General features: G+C 43.1%; 2 protein-coding genes across 2 annotated transcripts; one reads left to right on the top strand and one right to left on the bottom strand.

The window, feature by feature from the left end:
* The first annotated feature begins 487 nt into the window (after positions 1-487).
* On the top strand, positions 488-10856 carry rnf5 (ring finger protein 5). The gene is made up of 6 exons (XM_076754374.1): positions 488-852; positions 6647-6665; positions 7462-7574; positions 7655-7712; positions 7800-7911; positions 8313-10856. The coding sequence occupies exons 1-6, from the start codon at positions 632-634 to the stop codon at positions 8429-8431; spliced, it is 642 nt and encodes a 213-aa protein (XP_076610489.1). The 5' UTR covers positions 488-631; the 3' UTR covers positions 8432-10856.
* Positions 10857-11032: 176 nt separating this feature from the next.
* On the bottom strand, positions 11033-25807 carry slc44a4 (solute carrier family 44 member 4). Its single transcript, XM_076754373.1, has 22 exons — positions 25697-25807; positions 21328-21376; positions 21020-21093; positions 18930-19008; positions 18731-18830; positions 18500-18628; positions 18328-18388; positions 18084-18204; positions 17424-17507; positions 16949-17061; positions 16564-16686; positions 15799-15898; positions 15468-15560; positions 15217-15319; positions 14640-14899; positions 14113-14207; positions 13668-13771; positions 13279-13352; positions 13079-13149; positions 12061-12155; positions 11891-11975; positions 11033-11658 (listed from the first exon to the last, which is right to left on the bottom strand). The coding sequence occupies exons 1-22, from the start codon at positions 25734-25736 to the stop codon at positions 11540-11542; spliced, it is 2172 nt and encodes a 723-aa protein (XP_076610488.1). The 5' UTR covers positions 25737-25807; the 3' UTR covers positions 11033-11539.
* Between the last annotated feature and the right edge of the window lie 943 nt (positions 25808-26750).

Genomic DNA, 26750 nt, shown 5'->3' with positions numbered 1-26750 from the left:
AATTGTGACTTACTAAGTGTAGTTTGCATGTCAAGTACATACAGTATATCTCATAATTTGACTTTATATATAACAACTTAGATTTATCATCTCATAACTCTGATTTACTATATCAGATTTTTGGACTTTGACTGACAATGTTTGGATTAATTGTGCACAATTGTACACTACCTGTCACATATTTTTGTCCTACAGGGGATATGACAGTAACAGCGTGAATTAAAAAGGTAGTAAACTCTAATTCTGATTTAATTTTGTTTAATTAAAGTAGTTACTTATGCTTGTTTTATTAGCATTATTATGGAATGTAGCGTTCTGGGTTTTTTAAGCTATGTTATTTTTAACATAATAAAAAAACATACTACTACTACTAATTTATTATTATTATTATTATTATTATTATTATTATTATTATTATTATTATTATTATGAGGGGGTGGTGTTTCTATTCTTCCCGCCCCTCGCCTCTGTTTTTCCCGGAAACGGAAGTCCTCCCTCAGGTAAAGCCGTAGCAGCAGCTTCGGTCCGGTGACACTTGTCGTCGCCTCTGACTCACGGCTAACGTTAGCTCGGCTCGGGCCCGTGTGGGTTGGGTTGGTGCGCTACCTTCCTTTCTTGTACAGAAAATATTATGGCGGCCGCGGATCCCCGGTCCTCGAGTGACGGCGGGCCGGCCAGCAGAGGAGGATTCCCTGCCGGGGAGAGCAGCAACGACCGCGACGGGCCGGGCGGCAGCAGCAGCGGCGGCAGCGGGGAGGGCGAACGGGAGCGGGACCGAGCCACCTTCGAGTGCAACATTTGTTTGGACACTGCCAGGGACGCTGTCATCAGTATGTGCGGCCACTTGTTCTGGTACGAGACGAGGCGGGGAAAGGCGGGAGGAAGGGGGGGTAGTTTTGGTGTGTGGAGACGGTTGTTTCTGTTTCTGTTTCGGTCCAGCCCACCGAACCGGAGTGTAGTTTGTCCGTCTGTGCGGCCTCTTTACCGTCATTTTGAGTTCGGTCACGCCCGGCGGTTCGGTACCAGTCGGCTGCCTCCGCATTATGCTGAAGATGACAGCGGCCAAGATGGCTTGCTCGACGTTAGTGAAGAGGGTGTTGGTTTGCTGTCAGCGCTGTAGCTGTAAATGAAGTGTGGCTGAACTTCAACCCACATTACAACCCGTGTGTTTACTGTCTCAACTGGTCGTGATGGCTCAGATCAGGGCCGATCACTAATTACACATGTGATGTGATCCTGTGGCTCAGGCTGATCATATCACACGTTTAGTGGAGGTCGGAGGTCACAGCAGCAGCCAGTGGATCACACGCCCTGCACGCACACACCGTGACACATTAACTAACTGTTTCAGTCTGGGGATCATTTGCAGCTTTGAGATCTGGGACAGAGTGACAGTGTGTGCAGACATGCTGCTGTCAGGCTCCCAGCAGAGCTAAATCAATTAGCTCATTAACTAATTAGCTGATAAACGGAAAATCAAACCGTAAATACCAAAAGTTCCCTAGTTCCAGTTTGTCAAATGTGAGGATTTCCAGCTTTTCTCTGATTTCAGACCACTCTGAAATACATCGCTTTGGTTGACAATATGGGTAATCTGAAGATGTTAAGTTGGGCTCTGGGACGTTTTCTAACTAAACTATTGATTAACTGAGATCAGACTAATCAGTGACGAACAGTGTAACCTGTCACCCTAACTTGCGCCTCAGCTCTGATTCTCGTCACTTTTCCTGCCGTGGTCTTGAGACTCGGTCGAGGCTCAACCTTCAGACGACTTTGTGTTGAAAACCTGTCCTTTCACACAGTGACGTCACGCTTGAGGCTCATTCATCTGTGTGTTGACTGCCGGCCGCGCTCGCTCGCCGGTCAAGGCCAGAGTGACATTAGAGCCAAGAGTGTGGGTTTGCAGTCAGACGTAAAGGGCGGCGCAATCAGCAGTAAAAGAACACGTATGTCCGTTTCTTCTTCCAGCTGATAATGATCTGTGTGGCTGTGCACGTGTTTTGGTGACAGAAACTGAGGTGGAGTTTAAGGAAGTAGGGAATGCCCACAGGTGAAGCTCCTAAGCAGTGATTACAGCCGGGATCTCCTCGTCCACAGTGAGGTTTAGACGACAAAATGAGCTGCGTGTACTAGACATACTTCACCTGAAACAGGCTTTTAACTGCCTTCTGTAGTTTATTGTTACACCCAGCCTGCAAACTAACTCCTTATTTTGTGCTTTATTTGAAAATAATGCAGCAAAATTAAAGCAGAAACATTTATGTTTTATATAGTTTAATATATAACTGAAGAACTGAGCTCTGACCAGCAGCGCTCTGATTTACAGCAGCTCATATAGAAAACAGTTTCAATCAGGAGTAAGAAAACCACGTACAAGCAGACATTTGAGAAACCTCACGCTGGCGTGGAAATGATCTTAACTCTAAGAAAAGTCCAGACTTGTCGGGAGTGAGTTTCCTGCTGGTTGTCGCAGTTTTCTGGTAGGAACAATCAGTTAAAGGTGTGAGGAGCCATTATTTCTGGTCAAACGGCTTCAATTAATCTTTCCATATTGAATTCTTAAGCAGCTTTAACCCCCCCTTCCCTTTTGACTTTGTGTGTTTTTGTTTGCTTTAATCCACCGAATGACTCGCGTTGCCTGGTTCAGTCTCCTCTGCCATCGCCTTTCCATCCACGGCTCCTCCTGAATAAATCCTCATCAGTGTTTGCGTCACGTTAGGGGAGGTCTCAGGACGGGTGCTGTCGCTTTTACTTGATTTGAGAGTTATAGATCACAGGCGTGTAAGTTACAAACGGGACTCTTCCAGCCTCCTTAAACTGGACTTTTTATGCCGACACTGGATTGAATGTAAGAGCACCGTGATCTTCAGGCTAAGTTCAAGACACCAAAGTCTTTTATTTACATGTTAAGTGAACGCTTAAATGTAAAATTTCCACCCCATCCAGTGACATCTGCAGTTGCCACACAGCCATGAGTTACCATTCCTGTGTTGTGGTCCTGATGTAACTCAGTTGCCATGTCACCCACCCCCCACCCCCCCACCCCCCCACCCCCACCATACCAACCTCGTCTCTATTGCCTTCCGTGTAACGTGATGAAACTGATGATGAAACCGTGAGCAAGGATGAAAGGTGCTGACGCCAGATCGCCTGCTGCAACTTCAAATCAAAGTTACAGCTTAATTACAAATTGTCTTGTTTCCATTAGAAGTTCTTAAATGGATACAGCTTCAGTCTGTCGGGTACATGTTGTGTTTCAGATGCCCTCAGTGTGAGTTTAACTCTAAGCCTGCATCTGTCTGGCTGTGCATCAAACAAATGGACATTTAACTTGCTTTCAGACAACCATCTCAGGTTCTAGTTTCAGATCTGAAGCTCTGAAAGGAAGCCGAGAGCAGCGCCGGCATCAGAGTCCAGAGGGAGGATTTGTGTGAAAGAGACGTTAACGCCGCTTAAATACTTTGAGGTTAATTAGCGTGTGACATCTGTGCAGTCCACTCGAGCGACTTGCTGCAGTGAATTTTCTCCACCAAGCCTGAATGAGAGCTCGCCACGATCGAATCAGAAATGTAGGAGAGTGATATTAACGGAAAGCAAGAGAGGCGACGGTCAGCGTGTTAAGAGCATCCAGAGAGTCTGACTGCAAGGTTTAGGAAAAGTGTGTTAGCATAAGCAAAACCTACAAGATACACAGTGATCTGAGCCGGTCAGACATATAAACGTGTGGCGTTTAATGTGTGATGGCATATTTAAGTCACACAGAGTTATTTTGTTTTCTTAAATTATTTTACTGGAATCATTTTTTGGAGGACTAACTGTCCTCACAGCTGAGGGGCTGAAGCTAAAGCCTTTGTTTGCTTTTTTTATTTTGAGCAAAACTGTCAAACATTCTGTGCCGTCGGCCTCTCTGGCGTGAGGATTTGCTGCTTTATCGGACTAAACTGAATGTTTTTGGAGTGTAGACTGTTAGCAAGACAAACAACATGTCCTAAAGATTAATCTATCAATCCGAAAAGTGATTATCAGATGAATCTCTAATAAAAATACTGGTTAGCTGCAGCCCAACATTTGGACAGTAGTTGCTGTACATGCAGCTGGATTCTTCTATCACTGCTGTGGACATTTCAGATAAAACTCTCGCCAAAAACAACCACCAAACGCAATGTTAATCAAACATTACGGCAGTCTGCGTCTGTAAACACCTGCTTAAGATAAGTAACTATGCTACAATCCAGTCGAGGTGCATGTTCTTGTTCTCATTTAACGCTCTGAAAATGAGACTCTGCATCCATTTAAATCCATGTCTGTGAAGGTCCTCAGTCGTCCCGCTCGCAGCCGGACTCGGTTGTAGAAACTGGAAAAACGTTTCCATGACTCTTCTTCAGCTCTGCCTGACTGCCGCTGAGTCCCGGGTTTTTCCCCTCTGTGGGGTCGTTATCGCGGTCATTGATACCACCTGGGTCGTTAGTGCTCCTCCTGTACCTGCAGTCATTGGAGTCACATGAGGCCAACTGTGAGTGGATGGAAGGGCAGCGTCGTAGCTTCTGATCCTCTGTTGAGAGGTGGCTCCTCGCCTGCGCTGAGCCATGCATCTGTTTAATGGTTGTTTAATTTCCTTGATTTACAAGTCTTCATTCACTTCTTTGTTTTTTTTTTGTTTGGATGTGCAGTCTTTCAGGTGGACCAGTTTCTGTCTTAGCTCTAGTTCAGACGACGCAATTTTAGACCAAAATTGCGTCGTCTGAACCAACCTGAGGGCATCCACAAGCTTCAGGTGTATCCTTCAGGTGTTTGTGCTCCTTCTGGACGCCACAGTGACGCACCATCAGCTCTGCAGGTACACAGTGGTATCACGAGCTGGTTAGCATGCTAATTTAAGTAAATACCTCTCCATGTTGCTCCTTTAATGGCTCCAGCTCCACATAGTGGAGTCTGTGCAAACACTCTGCAGTCAGGCTGTTGAGCCTCTCACTGGAAATTAAGCAGTTATTTTCAGGTCAGAAGAGCTCGGATATACGTGTGGCCACATGTTTAATCGGAGTTGAAAAGCTTGTTATGTTAACTTGGGCCTTTCGCTTTGTTCAGCTGTTTGGATCCACAGGAATTCCATTCTCAGCAGCCATCTGATAGCTGCTGCTACACTAATACTGAGCACAGAGCCGTGCCACGAACCCTGAACTGTGTGTGTGTGTGTGTGTGTGTGTGTGTGTGTGTGTGTGTGTGTGTGTGTGTAAAAGCCTGCAGATTGACGCTGCATGGTTTGTTTGGCTCAGCTGGTGAGTTTGGTCACGCTCATGTCGAGGCGTTCGGTCAGGCCCACCTGAGGCAACGAGGTTCTCAGTGTTTTGTTAAGTGCTGTAAGTGTCGAAACAAGTCGTGCCTGTTCGTCTGCATGGTCTGAGGCTCTTTGCTGGTGAAGGTTATCTGTGGAGGAATGTCAGACAGACGCATGTGGAGAGATTAAGAACACGGTGAAGTCAGAAATGATGCATTTGTACAAAAGAGACGCTTCAAAGAAACTGAAAAATAGGAGTTTTCAGCAGCATGTGTTGCTACGTGTGTGAATTTGCTGCATCCACATACGCCTCAGGATGTCGTCTCAGCTAATGAAAAGAGCTCTGATTAACTCACAGAAACCCTAAGTTTAGAAATTTCCTGTAGTGGATGAACTGCTGTATGTGCAGCGTGCTTTAATTAACGGAGGTCTTAGGGTAAAGCTAAGCCCCGAAAACATTTTACATTTCGAATGCGCCGTAGACTATGACGCAGGATTAAGTTATTGAGAGCTTTCATACGTGCAGATTAGTTTGGTAAAATTAAAAACCACAAGGCAGACACCGTGTAAATCCTGTAAAGGGTAAACTAAGAAAAGAAAAGTCAGAAATCTAACTTTCCTGTCGGTGCGTTTGAACTGATGAAATGTGTAAAATCACCTTTCTGTGCTTCAGCTGGAGGAGTAATCTTATGCAGTCACCAGCTGTACTTCAGTTTATCACTCTTTACCAGTGCTGGATTTATCCTGCAGGTGGTTTAATCTTTGTGAGAACAGCCGTCGCTGCTGCTGAACCATATTTCTGTGTTGTGTGTGGAGAATAATGACCTTCACACGGGCTGAAGTTGCTGAGGAGCAGACGAAGGTTGTGGTCGTTATCAGGGTGGGGAGGGGGCTCGTAAAAGGCTCTGTTGACACAGGGGAAAACATTTCATTGCACATTGATTTTTGTGCAAGGTGGAAGAGGAAAAGCATTTTCACCACTGTGTCATTGTCCGTTTCCTGAAACACTGGTGTGGTGTCCCCCCAAAACCTGCATCCTGCACTCCCACGACACAGCAGCAGGTCGGCCTGGCCAGCAGCCGCCGAGCCAAGACTCTGCTAACTGCTGACAACAGATGGAGCCAATTAATAGTGACGGTGGGGAGCAGGGATGAGTTTAATCAGCCACCTCATTAGGAGCAGGTTGTTCTAGCCGGGTGGGCTTCCTTAGGCGGGGTATTCACAGTTGGCAAAGAAAAATCTGACCAGTTACCAGGTACCAGAATCACACTGTAGACTTTACATTTACTCAGCCCACTGCAGCTGGCATCAGAAGAGGAAGGAGCTACTGTGAGGATGGAAATTAACCTTTTGTTTTTTCTGTCTCCACAGCTGGCCCTGTCTTCATCAGGTGAGCGCTTCCTCTGTCACACCTTCCTTTGCTTTGTAATGCTTGAGGACATAAAACTCCACGTATTAATAACTGGTGGATGAAATGAGAAGTTGGTGGACAGATGATGAATCAGCAGCAGTTTTAATGACCGATGTATTGTCATGTCAACTTTAAACATCTGGATTTTGGACTGGTGGACAGTCGATTGGCAGGAAGATCATCTGTGGGGTTTTGTTGTTCTTGAACATGTCACTTTCAGCCCTGGAAATCTGCTCGTTTTTAACCGTTTTCTGACACAGTTTGAATCGAGAAAACATCAGTAGATTAAAATAGGTCTGTCAAACGAGGTCTGTGGAAACACCTGCGTGAGCGGGCCGATGCTGAGCGGGGCCTTTAACGATGCCTGCGGCGCTCGGCGAGTTCGCCCTAATCGGCGTGATGTAACCTCAGCGTGGAAACTACACCTGTCAGTTGACTTAGTGCAGCTTAAAGATGCTAATGCACTTAATGCCTCTGTTTACTGCAGCTCTTTAACGCGCAGAGCCGTGCATTGCTCCCAGCATAAGCACTGCATAGATTAGTAGAGGTTAAAGAGTTTTGCTGCCATATGTGGAAAATTCCCCGTGAATGTGTTGCAGGGCAGAGAATCACTGTGATGTGCTTCAGGTGACATTTGCTGGGTTAAATCTTTAGTTTTAGACTGTGACAAACCTTTATTAGAAAGCATTAGCTGTCGTTTGGCTTGGTTTGCTTCAGGGATGCGACAGAATCTGATGTGCATCATGAACGTTTTCCGTCTTCCTTCGTCCCTCAGTGGCTGGAGACCCGGCCCAGCAGGCAGCAGTGTCCCGTCTGCAAAGCGGGCATCAGCAGAGAGAAAGTCATCCCGCTGTACGGCAGAGGGAGCTCCAGCCAAGAGGACCCCAGGTATCCCATGAGCGTTTGCGGCTGTGTGTGAGTGTTGTGCCTCGCGGTCGCCTTCTGACTGACTTTGTGTCGCCGTTCAGGTTGAAAACTCCCCCTCGGCCTCAGGGACAGAGAACAGAGCCGGAGAGTCGAGGCGGGGTGAGCGAATCAAGCCTCTTCTCGTTGCTCATTATTCTCTCTTATGTTCGTCTGATGTTTACACTCCGTTCTCCCGTCTGTGCGCAGATGTTCCAGGGTTTCGGGGACACCGGCTTTCACATGTCTTTCGGTATCGGCGCGTTCCCGTTCGGCTTCTTCACCACAGTCTTCAACGCCAACGACCCCTTTCACAGAACAGGTAAACCCACGACAAACCCACAAACGTGCTCTGACTGGATGAACTCAATCTGAAGGGCCTGACAGCTCACTGAAAGCTCTGCGGCTGAGCCTCTTTCACTGCTGCTGCCTTTACCTGCAGATCAATACTGGCATGTTTATTCAGAACTCCAAACAAACCTCTACACAGGTTAAAAATCCTCCAGCCAATCAGAACGCAGAGTTTTCTGTGGCCATGGTTTAAATGTCAACACGGTCGTGTGATTCTCAGCCTGATTGTGGTCGGATTATTCTGATTATTAGTGAGTCAAAAGCTCCATCTGAACACAGCTGTTGACATCATTAGAGCACAGATGCAAACACACTCTCCCCTGAGATGCTGATGTAATAACCCCTTCCCCCTTCTCCCCTTCTCCCCTTCAGACCAGTATGCAGGTGATCACCAAGGCAATGGTAACCTCAACAACGGCAATAACAACTGGCAAGACTCCCTCTTCCTGTTTGTGGCCATTTTCTTCTTCTTCTGGCTGCTGAGCGTGTGATGGAGACCGGACGGACGGACGGACGGACGGATGGACGGATGACCGGGAGGGAGGGAGGGAGGGAGGGAGGAGCACAAAAAAAAAAAAGAAGACCTCACACACGTAACTCGAGCCACAGACACACACTCATTTTAAGTCCCCGAGCAGGTACTAACTTGGGAGAGAAAGCGAAGCATATTTTTTGTGTGTGTGTGTGTTTGATTCCAAAACAGGAAATACAGGAATTTGTTTTTTCTCCTCCTGGCAAAGGCAGATTCACTTTATGATACTCAGCCCCAACCACCTGCTTCGTCCATTTTGTTTATGCAAGGAACACTCACTAGAAGGTAGTGTAATCCCAAAGTAAGTCACGTTAGCGCCCCCCTCCCACCTCCACGCACCTGTACGTATATAAGGGGGACACTCGGAGAATAAGGGGCTCACTGTTGGGGGTCAGAGACAGTATTAAGTGTTCAGGGTGAGCCTTGTAAAGGATCTTTATTTTTATTTTTTATTTTTTTTGTCCAGCTGCAGAAAGGGTTGGGTGGAGGATAATTCGGGGCTGTGACTAATTCTGTTTAGGTTTTTCACATTCCTGTTGAAGGAGTCACTGGTGTATTCTGTAAACAGAGAGATGGAGGCTCGCTGTGGGAAGCTGAAGTGGGGTTAAATCAGGGAAGCGAGGGAAGGGCGCGAGGTAAGGTAGTGTTCGCTGGGGGCTACACTTACTCCAACGGGCGTATCGGTCACGTGAGGCGTCAGGGGTGAAAAACATGTTCCTGTTTACAGTTTCCTCCTCTTAGTAGTACTCTAGAATTTGCGACTTCCTCTTGAAAGCAGACGGATGGATAGCACAGATGGATGCATTTTTTATATACATTTGTCTTAACAAAAAAACTGCCATTGCACTGTGAAGTCATTTGTAGACGGCGCTGTCCTAAAGATTAGTGTGTGTGTGTGTGTGTGTGTGTGTGTGTGTGTGTGTGTGTGTGTGCGCACGCGCTCGTGCTGGTGTTGAACCACTTGTCGCGTCTTGCCCCACAAAGCTTTACAAACATGGACGTGCGCGCCGCTTAAAGGGCCAGTTTGGGAGATTTTCGCATCCGCAGGAGCAACTTGAGAGAGTGAAAAATCCAATCTGACGCACACGGGGCGTTAATTACAGAGCAAATTGTGAAGAAGAGAAAGATGAGATGCCGCTCAGTGCGTCAGGACAGGAAGTAGAGTCGATGCAGCGCAACCAATCAGCCTTTCGGTTAGTGGTGCAGGTGGAAAGCTCTGCACATGAAGGAGAGCAGCTCCATGAACTTTGTCACAGTTTTTTTTTTTTTTTTTTTTTTGCCCTGACTGTATGTGTCTGTCTGTCTGTCTGTCTGAGTGAGCGTGTTACACATTATATATTTGTATATATGACTATTGTAAATGCTGTTTTTACGTGTTTTCTGAGTGGACGACCAGCCATGTAGAGCGAGAGAGGACGGGATGGCCTCAGCATGCTTTTGTAAAGCGGCGAGAGATCTGGTTCCTGGTTTTCATGAACTCCTTCCCTTTTACTAACTCGAGTAAAAAAAAAAAAAAAAACGCCTGCAGCCCAAGTTCATAACTCTTTTGCCAACCTCTCATTAATTTAAATAAATATAATGAGTGCATAAAGTCTGTCCTTCCCTGCTTATGTGAATTGATATATGATGGTATGTATGGTTTGGCGCATTTTCTGGCTAACCGACAGAAACAGTCATCTTATTTGACAAATGTGAAGCAACAAGTGCTAAAAACACTGAGATTCGGCCTCATCTCAATTGGAAAAGGTTAACTGTTGCTCAAAAGTGTATTAAAATATCCAAATCGACGCTGCAGGACTAGAGATACCATCATTTTATACCTTATCAAACCTGGGCGCCTACATTACCCACAGTGCAACTCGACCGCTAACCGTTGGGTCGGAGAGGCCGTTGAATGCTAGCTTACAGGTACCAGCGGCTAATGTAACCTCGAAGCGTCTTTTTTCACCTTGAAATGTGTAGTCCAGCACCAACAGATGAGGCGATTTCACGCACTTTCTCACATGTTCAGCGCTAACGTTACTCCCCAACGTCTGGAATCAGACTTCAGTGTGTAAAATCACAGCCTGTTCCCCCCTTTTAACCCGTGTTCAGTTGAACCTGCAGATCTAACGAATCGGGTGTTTGGTTGGCACTTTGTTGGCTAAACGTTGACACCAGGGTGGGAGATGAAACTCAGCGTCCTCTGTTAGGTGGACAAGATGGCTGCCGGGGCTCGTCATTTCTTGCATACCTGTCTGTTCAAGCTACACTTTGTAATTCATGTGACGCTAAATCAAGTGATGGAGGTCCCGATGTGAGAGTCTTCTGACTTCAAACTAAACCTGGAGACTTTGTGCAAAACCAGATGGTGGAGGAAGATTAAAGCTTGATTAAAACATTGACTCGTTTTGTGTCGTCATTATCTACATTTGACTGGGCTCCAGCTCAGGTGTGCAGTGCGACCAATAGAAAACCATCATATTAACCAACATGGCTGCTCACAGGTACTGGAGACGATACACAAAGATGAGAAGCTGAAAAGGATTCATGGCATCCAAACGCAGACTAACGCTGTGTCGTGTAGACTCACATTTATAACTTTATTTCATTCTTTTCAATATAATCAACAATGTCGTAAAATGTTTTGTTATAAAACAAACTTTTCTATACAAATAATATCTAAAAATATGTTTTTTAAATTCTTTTTGCAATTGCTGCAGTTTTTTTGTTCCATTTGAAGAAAAATCACATGGAGTCCTCAACAAAAGACTCTCAGTAAAACAGAAAAAACAAACCTTGACTGGCACTAAAAGACATTTAAATGCTAAATTCGTCTAAAACTCCCAAAACAGAAATGTAGGATGCAGGTTTCACATTACCTGCACTCACATGCTCAGTCCTTCCATGTGTACCGTCATTAACACTACATATGCACATATACAAAATAAAAAAATATTTAAAAGTGCAAAATCAGCAAATTTGTTTTGGTAAACTTTTTCTTTAGAAAAAGCTGCAAATAAAGATTCCCTGAAAATCCGTGACTCTGTGTTTGTGTGGGTTCACGAACTCGGAGGCAAAATGATCTTCAGTCCTTCCCTCTCCCTCTTTTTGGTGCTTTGTTGGATTTGTTGAGGATCTTCATGAGGTTTTTGGACATAAAGTACGGCTTCTGTTGAGATCCGTCATTACGCTCCAAGTCCTCCACTGTGACGGTGAAAGACACACTGTTCAAAGTGATGTTTCTGTGTGTACTGTAGCATCATTCAATGCAAAACAAGCCAGGGTTTAGCTCCAAACTGGCATGTTAAAATGTTGTAGCGTAGAGTATGTGCATGTTGTCTCCATGCTAACAGGTGCATTTTGATCATATGGGGAAAGGTGTAGTTATCAGTCCACACAGCGACTGTTACTTTACTGAGTGTAAACATGTACTCACAGAAGCAGAGGAAGAGTGTGTCGACACACATGTTGTACACACTGAAGAATCCATGAGCGATGAGGTAGCTGCCAAACACCACAGTCTGCAAAGATTCAGAATAACCTTCGGTCAGGCTGATGTATCTGAATGGCGACTATCAATGCAGAGAAGGATGATATGTGACTCACAATGATTGGCATCCAGTAGTAGTTGAGGGTTTCAGAGCGGAAGGTGGTGCCCGGCAGCAGTATTCGACCAGAGAAGAAAAAGAAGGACAATATGCCTGGAAAAAGATTCAGATGTCAGCGTCTCTTTTCTGATGCATTAATGTCAATGTTTATCAGGCTGCAGGGTGAGATTACATCCTTATTTGTTTTCTTCTTTAGTGTCTCTTGTTCTACTTTGTGACAATTCTGAATATTTTCGGTTTTTAGAGTTCTCATTGTTGCACAAAGACCGGTTAAAGCATGATGAGTTGGGGATAAGAGCCCAGTATGGACATGATTAATGAGTTTAATGTCAATAAAGTGTATTTAAAAAAAGAGAGAATTCAGTGTTGGATAAAAGTAAGCTGAAATAATGTTTGCTTTTATTTAGCCTAATCCAAGAAAAGCTTCCAAATTACCGATGCTCTCTCAGCTGTAAGCTACTTAAGTATTTCTATTAATGACATTATTAACTCGTAAAAGTACAGAAATCTCTGAGAACTTGGCTACAATACTTCTTTCAGGGGTTTTCAGAAGTCTGTTTCACTGCTGAGTTCCAGCGTTCCATGACTGTGTAAATCCCTGCTACGTGGAGTTATCACCTGACTCTGCAGCTCTCAGCTCCACAGAGCATTTTAGTGTCTTTGTTCTGTCTCTTCACTGCTCTCATCAATCGTGTTTTCAGCCAAAAAATCCCACTGTACACAACCTGCCTGGAACCAAAGGGTTAATGACAAGCTGGTGAACACAGTGGAGCATTTAGCAGCTAAAGAGCCATGCATTTCCCCAGAAACAGAGCTGAAAGGAGACTGAATATTGGACCTATAATCACCACGTAGCCAGGAAAAGAACTCCAAATGAAAGCTAATGTTGCTCCGTATCTCCATTTTCTATCACTTAAGCCCATCACATATATTTACAGTAAATGTACAGTCAACCACTCCTGAAACCTTCAACATGGCTTTGACACACTTTCCTAACACGCTGATGTCATCCTTACCTACTCCTCCGACCACCAGGAGCTTCCCAAAGAACAGCAGCAGGTCTGTCACTTTATCGAGCACCACCACTCTTCAGAGAAACATGACACCGTTCACTGAGTCTCTCAAACACATGTAAATATGTTCAACATTATGCACCGCTCAGACAGCATGTCGCCAGCAGGCGCTGTCAGGACTGAAACATGACTTCAGCACAAACCTTACTACGTTTCTCATGAGCAGCAAGAAAGCATTTTTGGCTGAGACGCAGAAGTTTTTCCCGTAAATGGCAATCTGTCAAGAAAACAAAAAAAAAACTTGTTTTAGGAAAATAAAATGGTCATAATGCAAATAATACCCAAAGCATTATATTAGACCTCAGTTTAGTGAAGGTGACTCTGTGTAAACTGATGGTAAAATTGAAGTGTGATGCTCTGGAGGATTTAAAAGTTTTATTTAATTTATAGTAAAGTATGTTTTTTCCCCTTTTGGTGGTACTTTGTATGATTTAACATGAGAGCTACACTAATATTAATTATTACTACAACAATAAGAGTAATGCTTCAGATAGGAGGGACCAATAACTGTACAATAATATGTTGTGCTCACCATGATGTAGGCGTTCCTGTTGAGGAACTTGATGAATTTCTCCAGACACCAGAAGCAGCACTTCAAGCAGCACAATAAGAAACGAGCGCATGGATTCTGCGCCGCTGGGGATGAGAAGCCAGAACACATTCAGTTTGTCATTTATGTGATGCCATTCACCTCTAACCTCTGAAGACGTGTTTCCACACGGACGCAACCTGCACATCGTCAGTATTCAATGACCCAATGAGACGTGCAAAGAGTGGCACGCCTCCAAAAACAAACAAAAAACACGTAACTCCAAACTGAGTCAGCACTGAATAAAGTGCACTTTGGCCCAGTATCATCACAAATTAAGGCTTCGGATGTTCCATTTACACTCAAGCACAAAAAATAAAACCAGCTGATTTAAAATAAATCATTTTAGGGTAACGCAGACGGTGAATTGAAGCTACATCAGCTTTACCTTTTGTTTTGTGATCGATGTACTCCAGAATGATCCTCACGAGCTGCACCAGGGTCAGGATCAAAGCTCCGAAGGCCAAGGAGCCCACATGGTACCTGAAATGATCATGTCTCACTGTTGATATGTGTATGTAAAACTATTTAACATCATTTGAATCAAAAACTTGCATCATTTTACAAGTCAAATGAAAGATGTCAATCACTCTCAATTTGGCAGGTGAAGCAACTTCAGCTACAAGTTCTCGTTATTTAACAGCTGAGGTCTGCTTCCCCAAACTGTTATTTGTAGGTCCACTGCGCCCTCTAGGGGCCAGGGGGGAACTGCAGCTGGTCAGTCTGTCCTGTGATGTTCAAATTATCCAAACTACTTTTAACTTCTAGGTAAAAAAGTGGGACATTTTGTAAATTCTCACTCGAATTACTGAACAGAAATCCAGAAATGGCATCCTGAGGGATTGCAGATGTTAGGTGTTTTGGACACTTTTGTTGCAGAAGTTTAACCGATGTGACAGCAGCTCATTAACCAACCTGAGTGAGCGTATGAAGCTCGCAGACAGGGGGAACATGGGGATGTCCTCTGGTTTGGTGAAGGCCCAGTAGTAGGAGGCAAAGGCCCCCGCCAGCGTACACTGACCCAAGGCGATGACGAAGTTGACGCACCAGAGAAAAGCCACAACGTTGTAGATCTGCAGGTTGAAGAGGTTCCTCTGGAAGAGACCCTCGTCATTGTATTTGATGAAGATGCAGCTGGCCGAGGGGCAGCTTTGGTAAGATGATGAGTTGAAGTTCTGAGAGGAGGAGGCGGACGGACGAATGAGTGGATGAATGGATGAACAGTATGAACAATGACTTTTTATCCTACTCGACATGTCAGACATTGTGATTGTGATTGGAAATGTTGTATTTCCCTTCTCTGGATGGATCATTGAGTTTTACAAGGGAAACATTTTTCTATTACTACATCACAGTTGTGTCCTCGTGATCTGACAGCCAAATTCCTTCTACTGGCTAACGTGCTTAAACATGTGAGAAGGTTTCAGTGTACAAGTGTCGAATTCAAAATAAGCACCTTTTGTTCGAGTCAGAGTTTTAAGTCAGTTTTTACCTGAGGGTCACAGTCCACAGAGCCATTGATGCTCTTACAGTCGCTCTGCGTGGAGTTGAGAGCCACCACTCTGTAGATTGGGTCTCCTGAAGTGGCCAAATATCTACACACACCAGTTTAAGAGAAGAAGCGACACTCTGGACTGCAGAAGTGATTGTGGAGTCACCTCAGAAACATTTTAACATTACCTGCATGTGATGCACGGTGTTATTAACGGCCTGCATGCAGCTATACATAAAATGAAAGGATACAAAGCAGTGGTACCCCAGTAAGCAACACACACCACCAGGAGAACAAAGGTGACCAGAGGGTACAGCAGAGAGGACATCATGTGACTGATGGCCCTGTGGAATATGAACACACACAGCATGAGGCTGAGCCAGGGCCAGGTGGCCTCTTCACAGTGAGATACAAACCAGCATCAAGGTTCACTGATTACACTCAGATCTGATTTCAGAAAAATGCCCTAAAATCAAACTAACCTTTAAATAAATTCTGTTTAAGATCCAGAACATCTTTACATCATTAAAGTTTAATAGAAGTAAGGGACTCCGTGAACAATGTTTTACATTGACGACTCACTTGCTGGACTCCTGGATGATGGCGATGGCTATGAGGATTCTGGTCCGCAGGAAGATGATGGTCAGGAGGATGATGGCCTCCGCCACAGATATGATTATTACTGAGGAGGGAGGAGAGGAGGAGACGTGTGAAAAGAAGGCTTTTATGCAACTATTACACATCATACACACACACGCCTCACCACACACACCCGGATCACTAAACACCTGCACATGGACTCTTCCATAAACACAAACACACTCCTCCATACACCCATAACTATACTAATAAAGTTTTTAGTTAATACTGTGGAAATGAACTATTCTGTCTCTTTCTCCTCTGTGTTTATGATACAACTTGTAAAAGTTTAAAAGTATTTTTTTAAAAGAGGGAGAAAACAAATGCTACCTAAGCATAACTTAAAAATGTGAACCCAAAAAGAGAAATAAACAAACAGCTGCAGCGAGCCATCACCCTTAAATGTGGGTCATGTATTATCAGAATCGTTTTACAACATCACGGATCAACTGGTGTTAAACGTGACACGTGACCACTGAGTATAGCAACAATGGTTTATATTTGCCTGTGTAAAAGCTGTCTGACACAGTCTGACCTCGTCTGACCTAATTAGCTTTTGCTCGCGCACTATCGCTGCAAAATGCTAATCAGCCACCAAGGCCAGCCAAGGTTTAAAGATAAAAACATGTCTCCACGCTGTGAGAAATATCTGATGAGGGTGAAATAGTGTAAGTCAAATAAAGTGAAGAGCATTTAAATCGGACTCACAGAAGGCCAGCCAGGTCTCTTGGACTTGCAGGTAAGCACTGAAGTTGGTGGTGAAACCAATGTCAGATATGGTAGCAGAGGCTTGCCTGTGGTTATCATACTCCCAGTAGCAGTGCCAAATCCCTGAGAAAGAAACATAGGAACATATAATCTTGCCGTAACAAATAAACTGTCCTCATTGACTTTGATTGTGTTCAGAGTCAATATATATAAAACTAAAACTTCTGAGCTCCACCTGTGAAAAGATGAGTTCGACTTTGTTGTCATTTTCTTTAACATGTATTTATCTCTTTGGCAGTAGCTTTATACACAGGCCACTCTCTATGCAGGTGGACCCCTCTTGTTTCCATGTTGTGCAGGGTTGGGAATGGGGAGGAGTGTTTACCGTATGCCCCAGCACCGAGGACTCCGATGATGAGCACCCACACCATGACTGGAGCAGTGAATCTCAACAGCAGCAGGAACAGCATACTGACCACCATGGCTATTAACAGACCACTGAGAGGGGAGGGAGGTGGGCAGGAGGGGGATGAAACAGTCATGAAGAAAACACACAAGAGAAAAATTCAATATCAATATTTCACTGTGAGACACATGAGACATATAAAAGTAACTGAGCAAAGTGACCTGTTATATAGAAATATGTTGTCATACAGATGACCTTAGACTAGACTGCTTTACTGTTCTGTGTTCATTTGATACAGCCAGGATGTTCTGTAGCTCTCTTCTGCATATTCAAAACAACTGAGGTGGGACTCGATTCTCAACTTTCTCTCCTGAGTAATTTCTAGCTGTACTGCATGTCTGCCAACAGGTGGCAGTGTGTGAGTGTGTGCTGTGGTTCTGCAAGGCCAACTCACATGAGGATCCATGGCCATGCCGACGCGAAATCCTCAAAGATTCGGACGCCGATCTCTCTGGCATTGAAGCCATTCACAATGTCCCTGAAGAAGACAAACGTGAGGACGAGCTGTGTTAGTTCTCCTTTCAAGAAAATAAAGTGAAACGCTGACAGTTAGGCAAACAAATAGAGTGAAGAAACAAAGAAAAACTGTTTAGAGAACAAACAAACAAAGGTAAAACCTTCAATACGTCTACGTAAAGCGAGGAAAAGTTGAGTAGGATACCACTCTCACTAGATGATCACCATACTACTACAGCTCTGATGAGGTGCAAATAAAGCAAGACAGACTAAAAAGACAGAGATAACCCCAGGCACTCAGCACACACAGAGAGAGACGGAGGGATTCTGCATTTAGTCAGAAAACTACGACACATTAATGCTCTGACTCTGCACGTCCCAAGACAGCGTTTCACATGACATCTAAGGCCGCTGTGTGTAACAACGAGAGCGACTACAACCAGCTGCTACACTAAAGCGCTAACACAAAAACTCACGAAACCACCGACCCTGTGCTGGTGATGAGGAGGAGACAGAAACAGGGTTATTAAACTGTAAGTGTGTCTTAGTTAGTGCAGTTATCTGTGATTTTAGAGGTCAGGAATTCTCTGGATCTTACTCAGTGCCGTTCTTGATTATGCTGGCTGTTTCGTTGACTGATGAGGGTAATCCTGGAATACTGGAAAAATAATCAGGGATTTTGGCCAGTGCTGTGACATCAGGCAAACACCTCCCCAGCACTAACGAAAGAGAAAATAATCAAATCAGCTTGAAATGGATTGAATCGTAATTTATTAGATCTCTCACATGTATCGTCAGACCAAAATGAAAACAAATACAATAAAGTGTGCAGCTCCACTCACCGGAGGTTGTGGGTACGTAGAAGAAAGGACACAGCTCCTTGTCTACAATTTCTTTAACACTCTGAAAAGTCAAATTATCATGTGGTTAAATAATAAGTTACACAGGAAGGGGTCAAAGTGTCAGGTTGGGAACGTGCAGGGAGTTTAAACATGCTGACAAAATGAGACTGACCAGCTTAGTTGCTTCCAGGTCTATGGATGGCACACAGAGGCTTTGATTGAAAACATCTGATGGATTTCTATTTCTAGGATCAATTATGTTCACCGCCCAGAAATCATCGGGACAGCTTTCCACGCACACCTACAGGTAGTGGGAAAAGACGATTATTTCTTGGAGAATGGGTGAGTACAGTAAATGGACCAGTGTCATATGAAACAACAAAAACAGGCATAAAATCTCTACCTGTGTGGTTGGACACTGTAAGCCATTAAGAGCAGATGCCATAACATTAACAGATGAGGCACATTTGAGAACGTCATAGTAAAGCACATTGGGTCGGCCTCTGAGAGCGGGAAGAGACAGAACGTTATCAGTCAAATGCACAATTAGAGCATCTAACGCATAATACAAAAAGGCAACTGAGTGGGAGAGACTGATTTACTTATTTGGTCCAATGCCACAGAACCATCCAGTTGAGTTTTTTGGATAAAGCACATGTCTAGGGTCTCCATAGAGCCAAGCTGGTAGAAAAAAAAACAAACACACAACATAACAAAGATAAGAGGAAAAGTCAGTGACATAAAACATAATAGAAAGTGAGTCAGGCTCCATTATCCTTTATCTACACATTACCAATAATGCTGCTCAGGTCACAGAATGTGGTGCATTAAAGGATTATTTCAGTCCAACCACAAGAGGGCCCAGTCTGTCTGACAGAATGAACTTCTCTCTTTCTCCCGTGAGTTTGGTGTGAATACACTTACTGTTGATTTCACACTGATGTGATATAAAATGTTATGTATTGTACTACTAATAGATCATACAGACAAGCTAGAGGTGTTCAATTCCTGAACTACTCTGACTATTACCACTGTTTCTCATATGCACTGTATTTACAAGTAGAAGATTTGGTTAATGGAGAGTAAACGTAACCTTTTATGTATCAACACAGGCCGGAGATTTCTCCACTTATCCACCTCAGCCAACCAGAGTGCCTCCAATGAGGTAAGTAGCTGATTATTTGGGACGCACTCAGTCGGTGACACACATGAGGTGAATGCATTGCCTATCAGGAGTCTCTGTTGACTCTAGATAAGAGAACTGACCCAGAGTGTTGGAATGAGTTTGATAACACGGCAATCTGGCAGGACGCTCACATGGAAACCAGCTGTACATATTGTATACATAATAATAACAATATCCAACATATAAAATGTAACTTTTCTTGATGAATCGAAGTATAGGGGTTAAGAATTACAATATATGAACTCTGGGAAAGGGAGGAGAGAAAAAACCTAAAGACAAATGTAAACTTTAAGAAATAATAACTCTTTGCTCCTCCATTAAGTGTACTGTATGACTGCAGGGTATAATTGTATAGCAGAGACTTACTCCAAAAGGAGTGAACACAGTACAAACTGAATCAAATTGAAGGACTTTGAGTCGTGACTCTCATGAGCACCCAAAGGAAGCCATAGTGTGAGGTAAAAGAAACCCACAAACAGCCATTTTCTGAGGTTTTAATGCAACAACCTCATTTTGAAACTGACATCTTTGTCATGGAGTCACTTCAGGATCATAACAAGACAATGAAAACCCTTCTGCTGCCGTGGTGTTGTTCTGATGATCTGCCAACCCTTTATGTCTAAACTTAGGTTAATGCAAGATTTATAGTCCTCACGAGGACACGGAGGATGCAATCTGCCTTGGGGCCGTAAACTGAGGACGTGCTGACCGTCACTTACTGTCAGTAATCACTGACTATGGATAAGTACCTAATTCAACCCCACTTCAAAATACCTAAATTACCCTTTAAAGGAATAGTTTGACATTTTGTGGAGCATACTGGTTTTTTTGCTGACATTGAGAAGAGATTGACCCCTCCTGCAGCTGAGCTTATCCCAACAAAAAAAAAACAGGAGCAGAATAGGGGGAAACAAAGGTAACAAAGTCCACCTACCAGCGCCTCTAAAGCTCACTGATTAACATGTCATATGTCATTTGTTTAATCTGTTAAAAAAAAAAGAAAAAGAAAAAAGAAAGTGTTTTTTCCTTGCGTGAAGTTGCTTGGCAATCTGCAGAGATTGCAGGAAGTCACTGCTCTGGAGCCAAGGAATAATCCACAAATAAACCCCAAATTGTTATTTTTACACCACAATGTTTGTTCATATTGACAAAAAAAGACAGAATGTGTTCATTAGTGAGCTTTAGAGGTGTTACTCGATGGATTTTGTTACCACTGGACAGAGCCAGGCTAGCTGTTTTCCCCTGTTCCCAGTTTTTGTGCTAAGCTAAGCTAAGCTAAGCTAAGCTAACCAACTACTACCCTCACATTCAATGGAAAGATATGAGAGTGGTGCATATCTTCTCATTCAACTCTCAGGAAATAAGCCACCAACTGTATTTCCCTGTATTTAAGATTGGCAGCAGACAGCAAGAGTGAAAAAAGTGAAAGAAGAAATGAATTACACAGGTATTCAGTGGAGCAAACAGAAAGGACAAAGGCCCGTGTTGGCGTTTGGTTTTTCTCACCTAAAATCCCAACTGCTAAGTAGCCGAGGATGACGACCATAAACAGGACACAGCAGATGATATCAGTGCACCCTCTGATGAAGAAAAGAGAGACGGCAACAGTTTAAAGTGAGCGTGCTGAGCTTTGCATTCGCCTTGGGGGAGACAAATGTGATTCCAACAGTCCACAGAAACTCAGCAAACAAAATGTCAGCTTTGAAAACACCCACACAGTACAAATCAGAAACCCTCCAGCTAGACTGAGGATTTGGAGATTAATGGTGGGAAAAAGCCAGCAGACAATACAAGCAGACAATAGACAGATTCACCTCTTCTTTATGGGCCCGTTGAACGTTGGATCAAACTGAGCAGGTTCTCCTGGGAAAACAGTGAAATGGGAAATCAGTTCATTTCAATGGGAAATTGATCTCTTCCATTGCCATGGAACATTAAACAGCACACTTCCTCGTTTCATTTCCTTAACATGTTATCAAGGACACATTAGCTTATCACTCACTTGTGTAATGGCACCCTCAATTCCACCTCAAGGAAATGTGCCGCTGATTAAATGTGTGTGTGCTGCACGTGCAGAAATATGCACATAAAAAACAAAGACTATTCAGGGAAACGGCTAAGTTTGTTCATTTTGACCAGCGATCACTTTCAACTTGAGTTTCAGGGTTGGAAAAAGGATAAAGTGTCATTTATCTATTTTAAGATTTATATTGTGTGCCTAATAAAGCAGGACGGTGTTGTTTCTGAGAAATGAATGTGCCCATTTCTAAAAGTTAATGAATGATGGTGCCAGTGAATGAGGAAAAATGTCCAGAGACGAGAGGAGGAAGCTTCTATTTTTATGGGTTAGTTGTCCACAGGTGCTGTAACACTATAACAGAGGTGACTGTATAACTGTTACAGGAAAGAAATGTCTCATTGTTTCCTGGAGCAGCGAGACAAAATGTCAGCAAGAACAAACAATGAAATCCAGTAGGCGTTGTTGATCTCACAAGACAAGCGGCTGTCCATACTAACCAAACATCCTTCGTATTAGTTTATGTTAGTTACTTCATGTGCAGTAACAGAGCAATGAGAAAGCTGAGGCACAGCATCGACACAAACGGCTCATGATTATTTGAATGCAATTTGAATTGAGAGCCGCGTGACTCGGGGAGGGAGTCACACATGTTTCATCATCTCAAAGGTTGAAATTAAACTTGTCTGAGGAGATCCCAACTGAAAACATTCCTATGAGAGTCAGATCTATGAGCCTCCACTGCATTATCCTGTCAGGCAGGAAAAACACACCAGACTGCTCGGACTATTTGATCATAAGAAGGACATGCAGACACCTGCTGGTAGGTGTCAGGTTGAAAACAGCACAAGTAACAGCAAATCTGCATTTTTGTGCTCCAACGCCTGGTCATTTGAAAACCAGCAGTGGTAACAGGTTGTGATGAAGAGCCTGAACGGCCTAATGGATCTTCAGGTGATGAAAAAGGTGCAGGCGTTCCTGTGGTTATCAACATGCTGTGTTGATTTGTTTGGTCCCCAGGAAAGGTCATTTAGCCAGGCTGCTCACCACAGTCATAGCAGCCAGAGCAAAGTTATCTCCGCTGACTGATTTGAATGAGAGCGTAGACATTGTCAACACTGTGAGCACGTCGTTAGTAGCTATTCATTCTGCTGCAAGATTGAGTCTAGTAAACAAAATACCAAAAAGAATTGACACACACATTCAGAGAGACCCGGAAAATCCAGTGCAGTGCTACATAATAATCCTTCAAATCAACTACTAGACGCAGCAACACAGATAAAATCTGAATCTCTTCTTGGCTGAGAAGGGTTCTCAAAACAAACTCTGAAGATACAGTAATATCTGATACAGATGTAAACAACACGTGTGTGAATATCACTGGACGGCCACACAGAGGAACGTGGATTGAACAGACCACACATCAGTATCCACGTCAATGCCTTTGTACTCATCAGCTGTTCCATAAACCCTCATTTGTGGTTTACTGAGAAAAAAGACTCAAGCAGTGATATCAAATTTCCTCAACAAAGGAACCTGTTCATCGGCCTGTCGTGATGCTGCGAGTGTCAGATTTCAGCTCTGCTGCGACACTGCTGTGTGTTTAGAGTAAATGGCAACATGGAAAATGGCTCTGTGGCTGTGGCTCTGTGTGGTACATATAAAAGGGACTCTTCTGTTTTTATGCTCTTGTAAAAAGCTGGAGGAAAGCTTTAAACCTTTAAACCTTGAACCCCAGACAGGCTAGCACAAAACTTTTTTATAGCTTGGATTTGCAAAATCCGGGAAAACGACAGGTGTGCGGGTTCATCCCTTGACCTTAGCTGAAGAGGAGTGTCGCAAAAGAGCAAATTAAAACGTGAACATGGGCCACAAATGAGGATGTTCATCAAGGAAATGGGTTGACTGAAGGGATATTACAAGTATTCAGACTGTGATTGCGTGCTTTAGTGTACAAACCTCACCCATCTCTATATTTTACTGCAAAAAGAGGTTAATTGGTAATCTGCAGTATACACAGGACTATCCCAGAGGACAAGAGATATGCTTACAGAGAAGTGTGAATTATGAGGTGAAGGGGAGGCTGTATTTAAAAGTGTGGCTGACTCTTGAATGCCCTTATGGTTACACGTGTCGTGACAGCAGCAGATAGGATTTCTTGTAAATAAATGAGAAAATGGAGAGTAGGTGTGCAACTAACAACTATTTTCATTATAGATTCACAATCGCTCCAAAATATCCACCAGTTTAAACAACATGAATCCACTTTCCATCAGACAGCTGATCATTTCAAACATGTTTTCTTTCAATAATAGACAAACATGCTTTTCAAAATGAGTCCATTCAGCGGTTCCCTCACTGTGTACATTAACTATATTAACTAGCATGTGATTCCAAATCAAACCGACACTTTGCCTCAAGTAGCTTTTAACAAATTATCTGGTCAATGATTTGCAGCAACAACCTCAACCAACTCACATATTTCCCAACGCTGAGTGTCTACACATTCTGAACAGGAAGAAATGTTGCTTTTGAAATATGCAACTGCTCCAAACAAGAAGAAACCCAAACATATTGTACAACAAAATGAGCAAACCTCATTGTGCAACAAGAGGCAGTGTGAACTAGGAAGCCTTGTAACATTCAACACTGAAAAGGATTTCTACTTCCTCACGAAGGCTGATACAAACAGTGACTATTAGGAAGAAGATTCCCAATTAGAAAACATGGTGATGAGTTTAAAAGCATGCAAAGGCTTTTTAGGGCACAGAGGTTCAGTCGTTACGGGTATGCTATGGTTAGTAAACTGTCAACTTCGTCACTTGTGGTCGCCTCCTTTGTCTTCATCTTATTCTCTCATGTTTTCATAAGTTATTTGAGGAGAAGTGAAATCCAACTGGATATTTACCTCCAGGGAGGGTTTGTTTATCGTAGCCTTGCGAAACCTCCCAGACTGTCAATACACTTGCGACTCTGTCGATACATCAATCCCACAAAGAGTAAACAGGGATGCAGGAGACGGACATCTGCTGAGCACATGACACGAGGCTAAAAACCAAACAGTCGCCAGCAGGTCCGAAATGTTTCGGCGTCGACTGCAGCAATCTTGGCCAAATTTCTCTATTTAAGCTTTCTCTTCTGTGTCTGTTGTTTGCAAAACATGGAGCAAATACAACAATAACAACATTTTCTGATATTTTATGGACTAAATATTAAATCGATCTATCATGAAGATAATTCACAGATGAACAGGTAATCAAAAATAATAGTTAGCCCTGAGCAACAAATCAACCTTTACATCTTCTGTCGCTGTCACTGTCATGTGGGAAGACAAATGTGGACTAAAAAACACAATATACACTCTGAAATGTACCAGAGATGAGAATGGAAATACTCAAGTGAAGTACAAATACATCAAAATTGCCAAATGACGAAGAAGTTTTCTCTGACATTGCTTTTCTTCCTTTAATCATGTGGAGACCGACTCAGACTGATCTTGCGTTTCCCAATCCCCACGTTAGGGCGATATAATATTATTTTAAATGCTTATTTTTATATTCTGAGATTCATTTGTACCAAAATCAAAGTCCCCTGTTTTACTACCAGCATTTCTGTCATTTAGGTCAAGTGTGTGGAGTGTTTTGGTTCAGCCAAAACACAAGTAGTTTATTATCCATTCAACCAGGTTTATTGGTTTCAGTGTTGGCACACAGGTAGCTGTTCACTTACAAACACATCAGTAAACGAGTCATCATTTGGACTGAGACAACGATAGTGGTACCCACTATTACTGCATTTAAATATGAAAGAAAAACAAATGAATCTGACGTAAACACCATCAATGTAAACAGGATGATGACTACTTATGAATTTTAATATGACCTACCGTCAAATCGACTGCATCAACTAACGCTGAGCTATCCTTATCAAAAGAATAAATTAATCCTGAAAATAATTTGCTAAAATCAATATTACAAACTTTTCCTGCAACCGAAAATTTGGGAGTGACTCAGTACGAGACACGACAATTAAATATGACGTTAAGAACTGACAAAAGTAACGTAGCTGCCTGGTTAGCATTATTAGCTAGCTTACAGATAATTAGCTGTTAAGCTAACTAGATTTTAACAGTGGACCCTTTCAGGTAACGGGCGATGTCAACTCACCATACTCGGAGTCCGGGTTTGTCTCTTGTTTTCTCCCCATTTTCCGCCTTTACCTCCACTTTTTCGTCCTTAACTTCTAAAACACAACTTCTTTTACTTGAAATGACCTTAAAACTGTACAAACAAAGGGCTAAAATCGCGTTTTAAAGGAGCTCTGTCGTGTCTGACCGAGCTCCGTAACTAAGTTCAGAAATCTTTTTCTTCCTGGCGGTTGTTACTAGGCAGTGACGACACGAGCGCACCTGCTGAGGGATGCGCACCTGCGCGTTTCATCAAAGATTGTTTATGGGCGAGAGGAATCACTCGTACCGTGATTACAGAAACTTTTTTTTTTTTTTTTTTTTTAAATTACTCAAGTATTGTACTGCTACAAATTTGAGGTACTTGTACTTTACTAGAGTAGGCCTCTATCCAATATATGCCGAATAATTAATTACACATTAATGCATCAATGAGTGTAATTCAGTGATATAATATTTCTGATTTTGAAATGGGCTGTTCTGCATTCGTACTTTTGGTGCTGTAAGTACATTTTGATGCTAATTCTTGAGTAAGATTTTGAATGCAGGGCTTTTACTTATAACAGACTAGTTTAACACTGTAGTATTACTGCTTTTACTTTAGTAAAAGATCTGTTAAAATGTAGTTTTAGCACTCCTTGTATGTTAGTTTATCCTGCACTTGCATGCATACTTTTAGTTAGATGAGCTTAAAGTTACCACAAATAGCTATCCAGGACAATCACAATGTGCAAAGTGGTATGTTTTTCATTATTTCACAGCATTTCTGCTTCCTCCTTCCTGACAGTGGCTCCTTCTTTGATGACTAATGTTTGGAGCATGTGGATAAGTTATAAAAAAGCAGTTTAGTGACTTCAGATTTCTGGTTGGGTTAATCATTAGAACCCTTTATAGTTCAACTGTTCATGAAAAAAAAAAACTTTTATCCCCTGTAAACTGTATGAATCATGGACAGGAAATTATTGACAGAGTGGGACATCTTCCTTTCATTTCATCTGTTTGTGCCCGGTGTAGCGTCTTGCTCCATCTCTCTA

The sequence above is a fragment of the Chaetodon auriga genome, chromosome 17, assembly GCF_051107435.1.
Source record: "Chaetodon auriga isolate fChaAug3 chromosome 17, fChaAug3.hap1, whole genome shotgun sequence".
Taxonomy (NCBI): domain Eukaryota; kingdom Metazoa; phylum Chordata; class Actinopteri; order Chaetodontiformes; family Chaetodontidae; genus Chaetodon; species Chaetodon auriga.
This window is presented reverse-complemented; position numbering and strand designations above follow the sequence as displayed.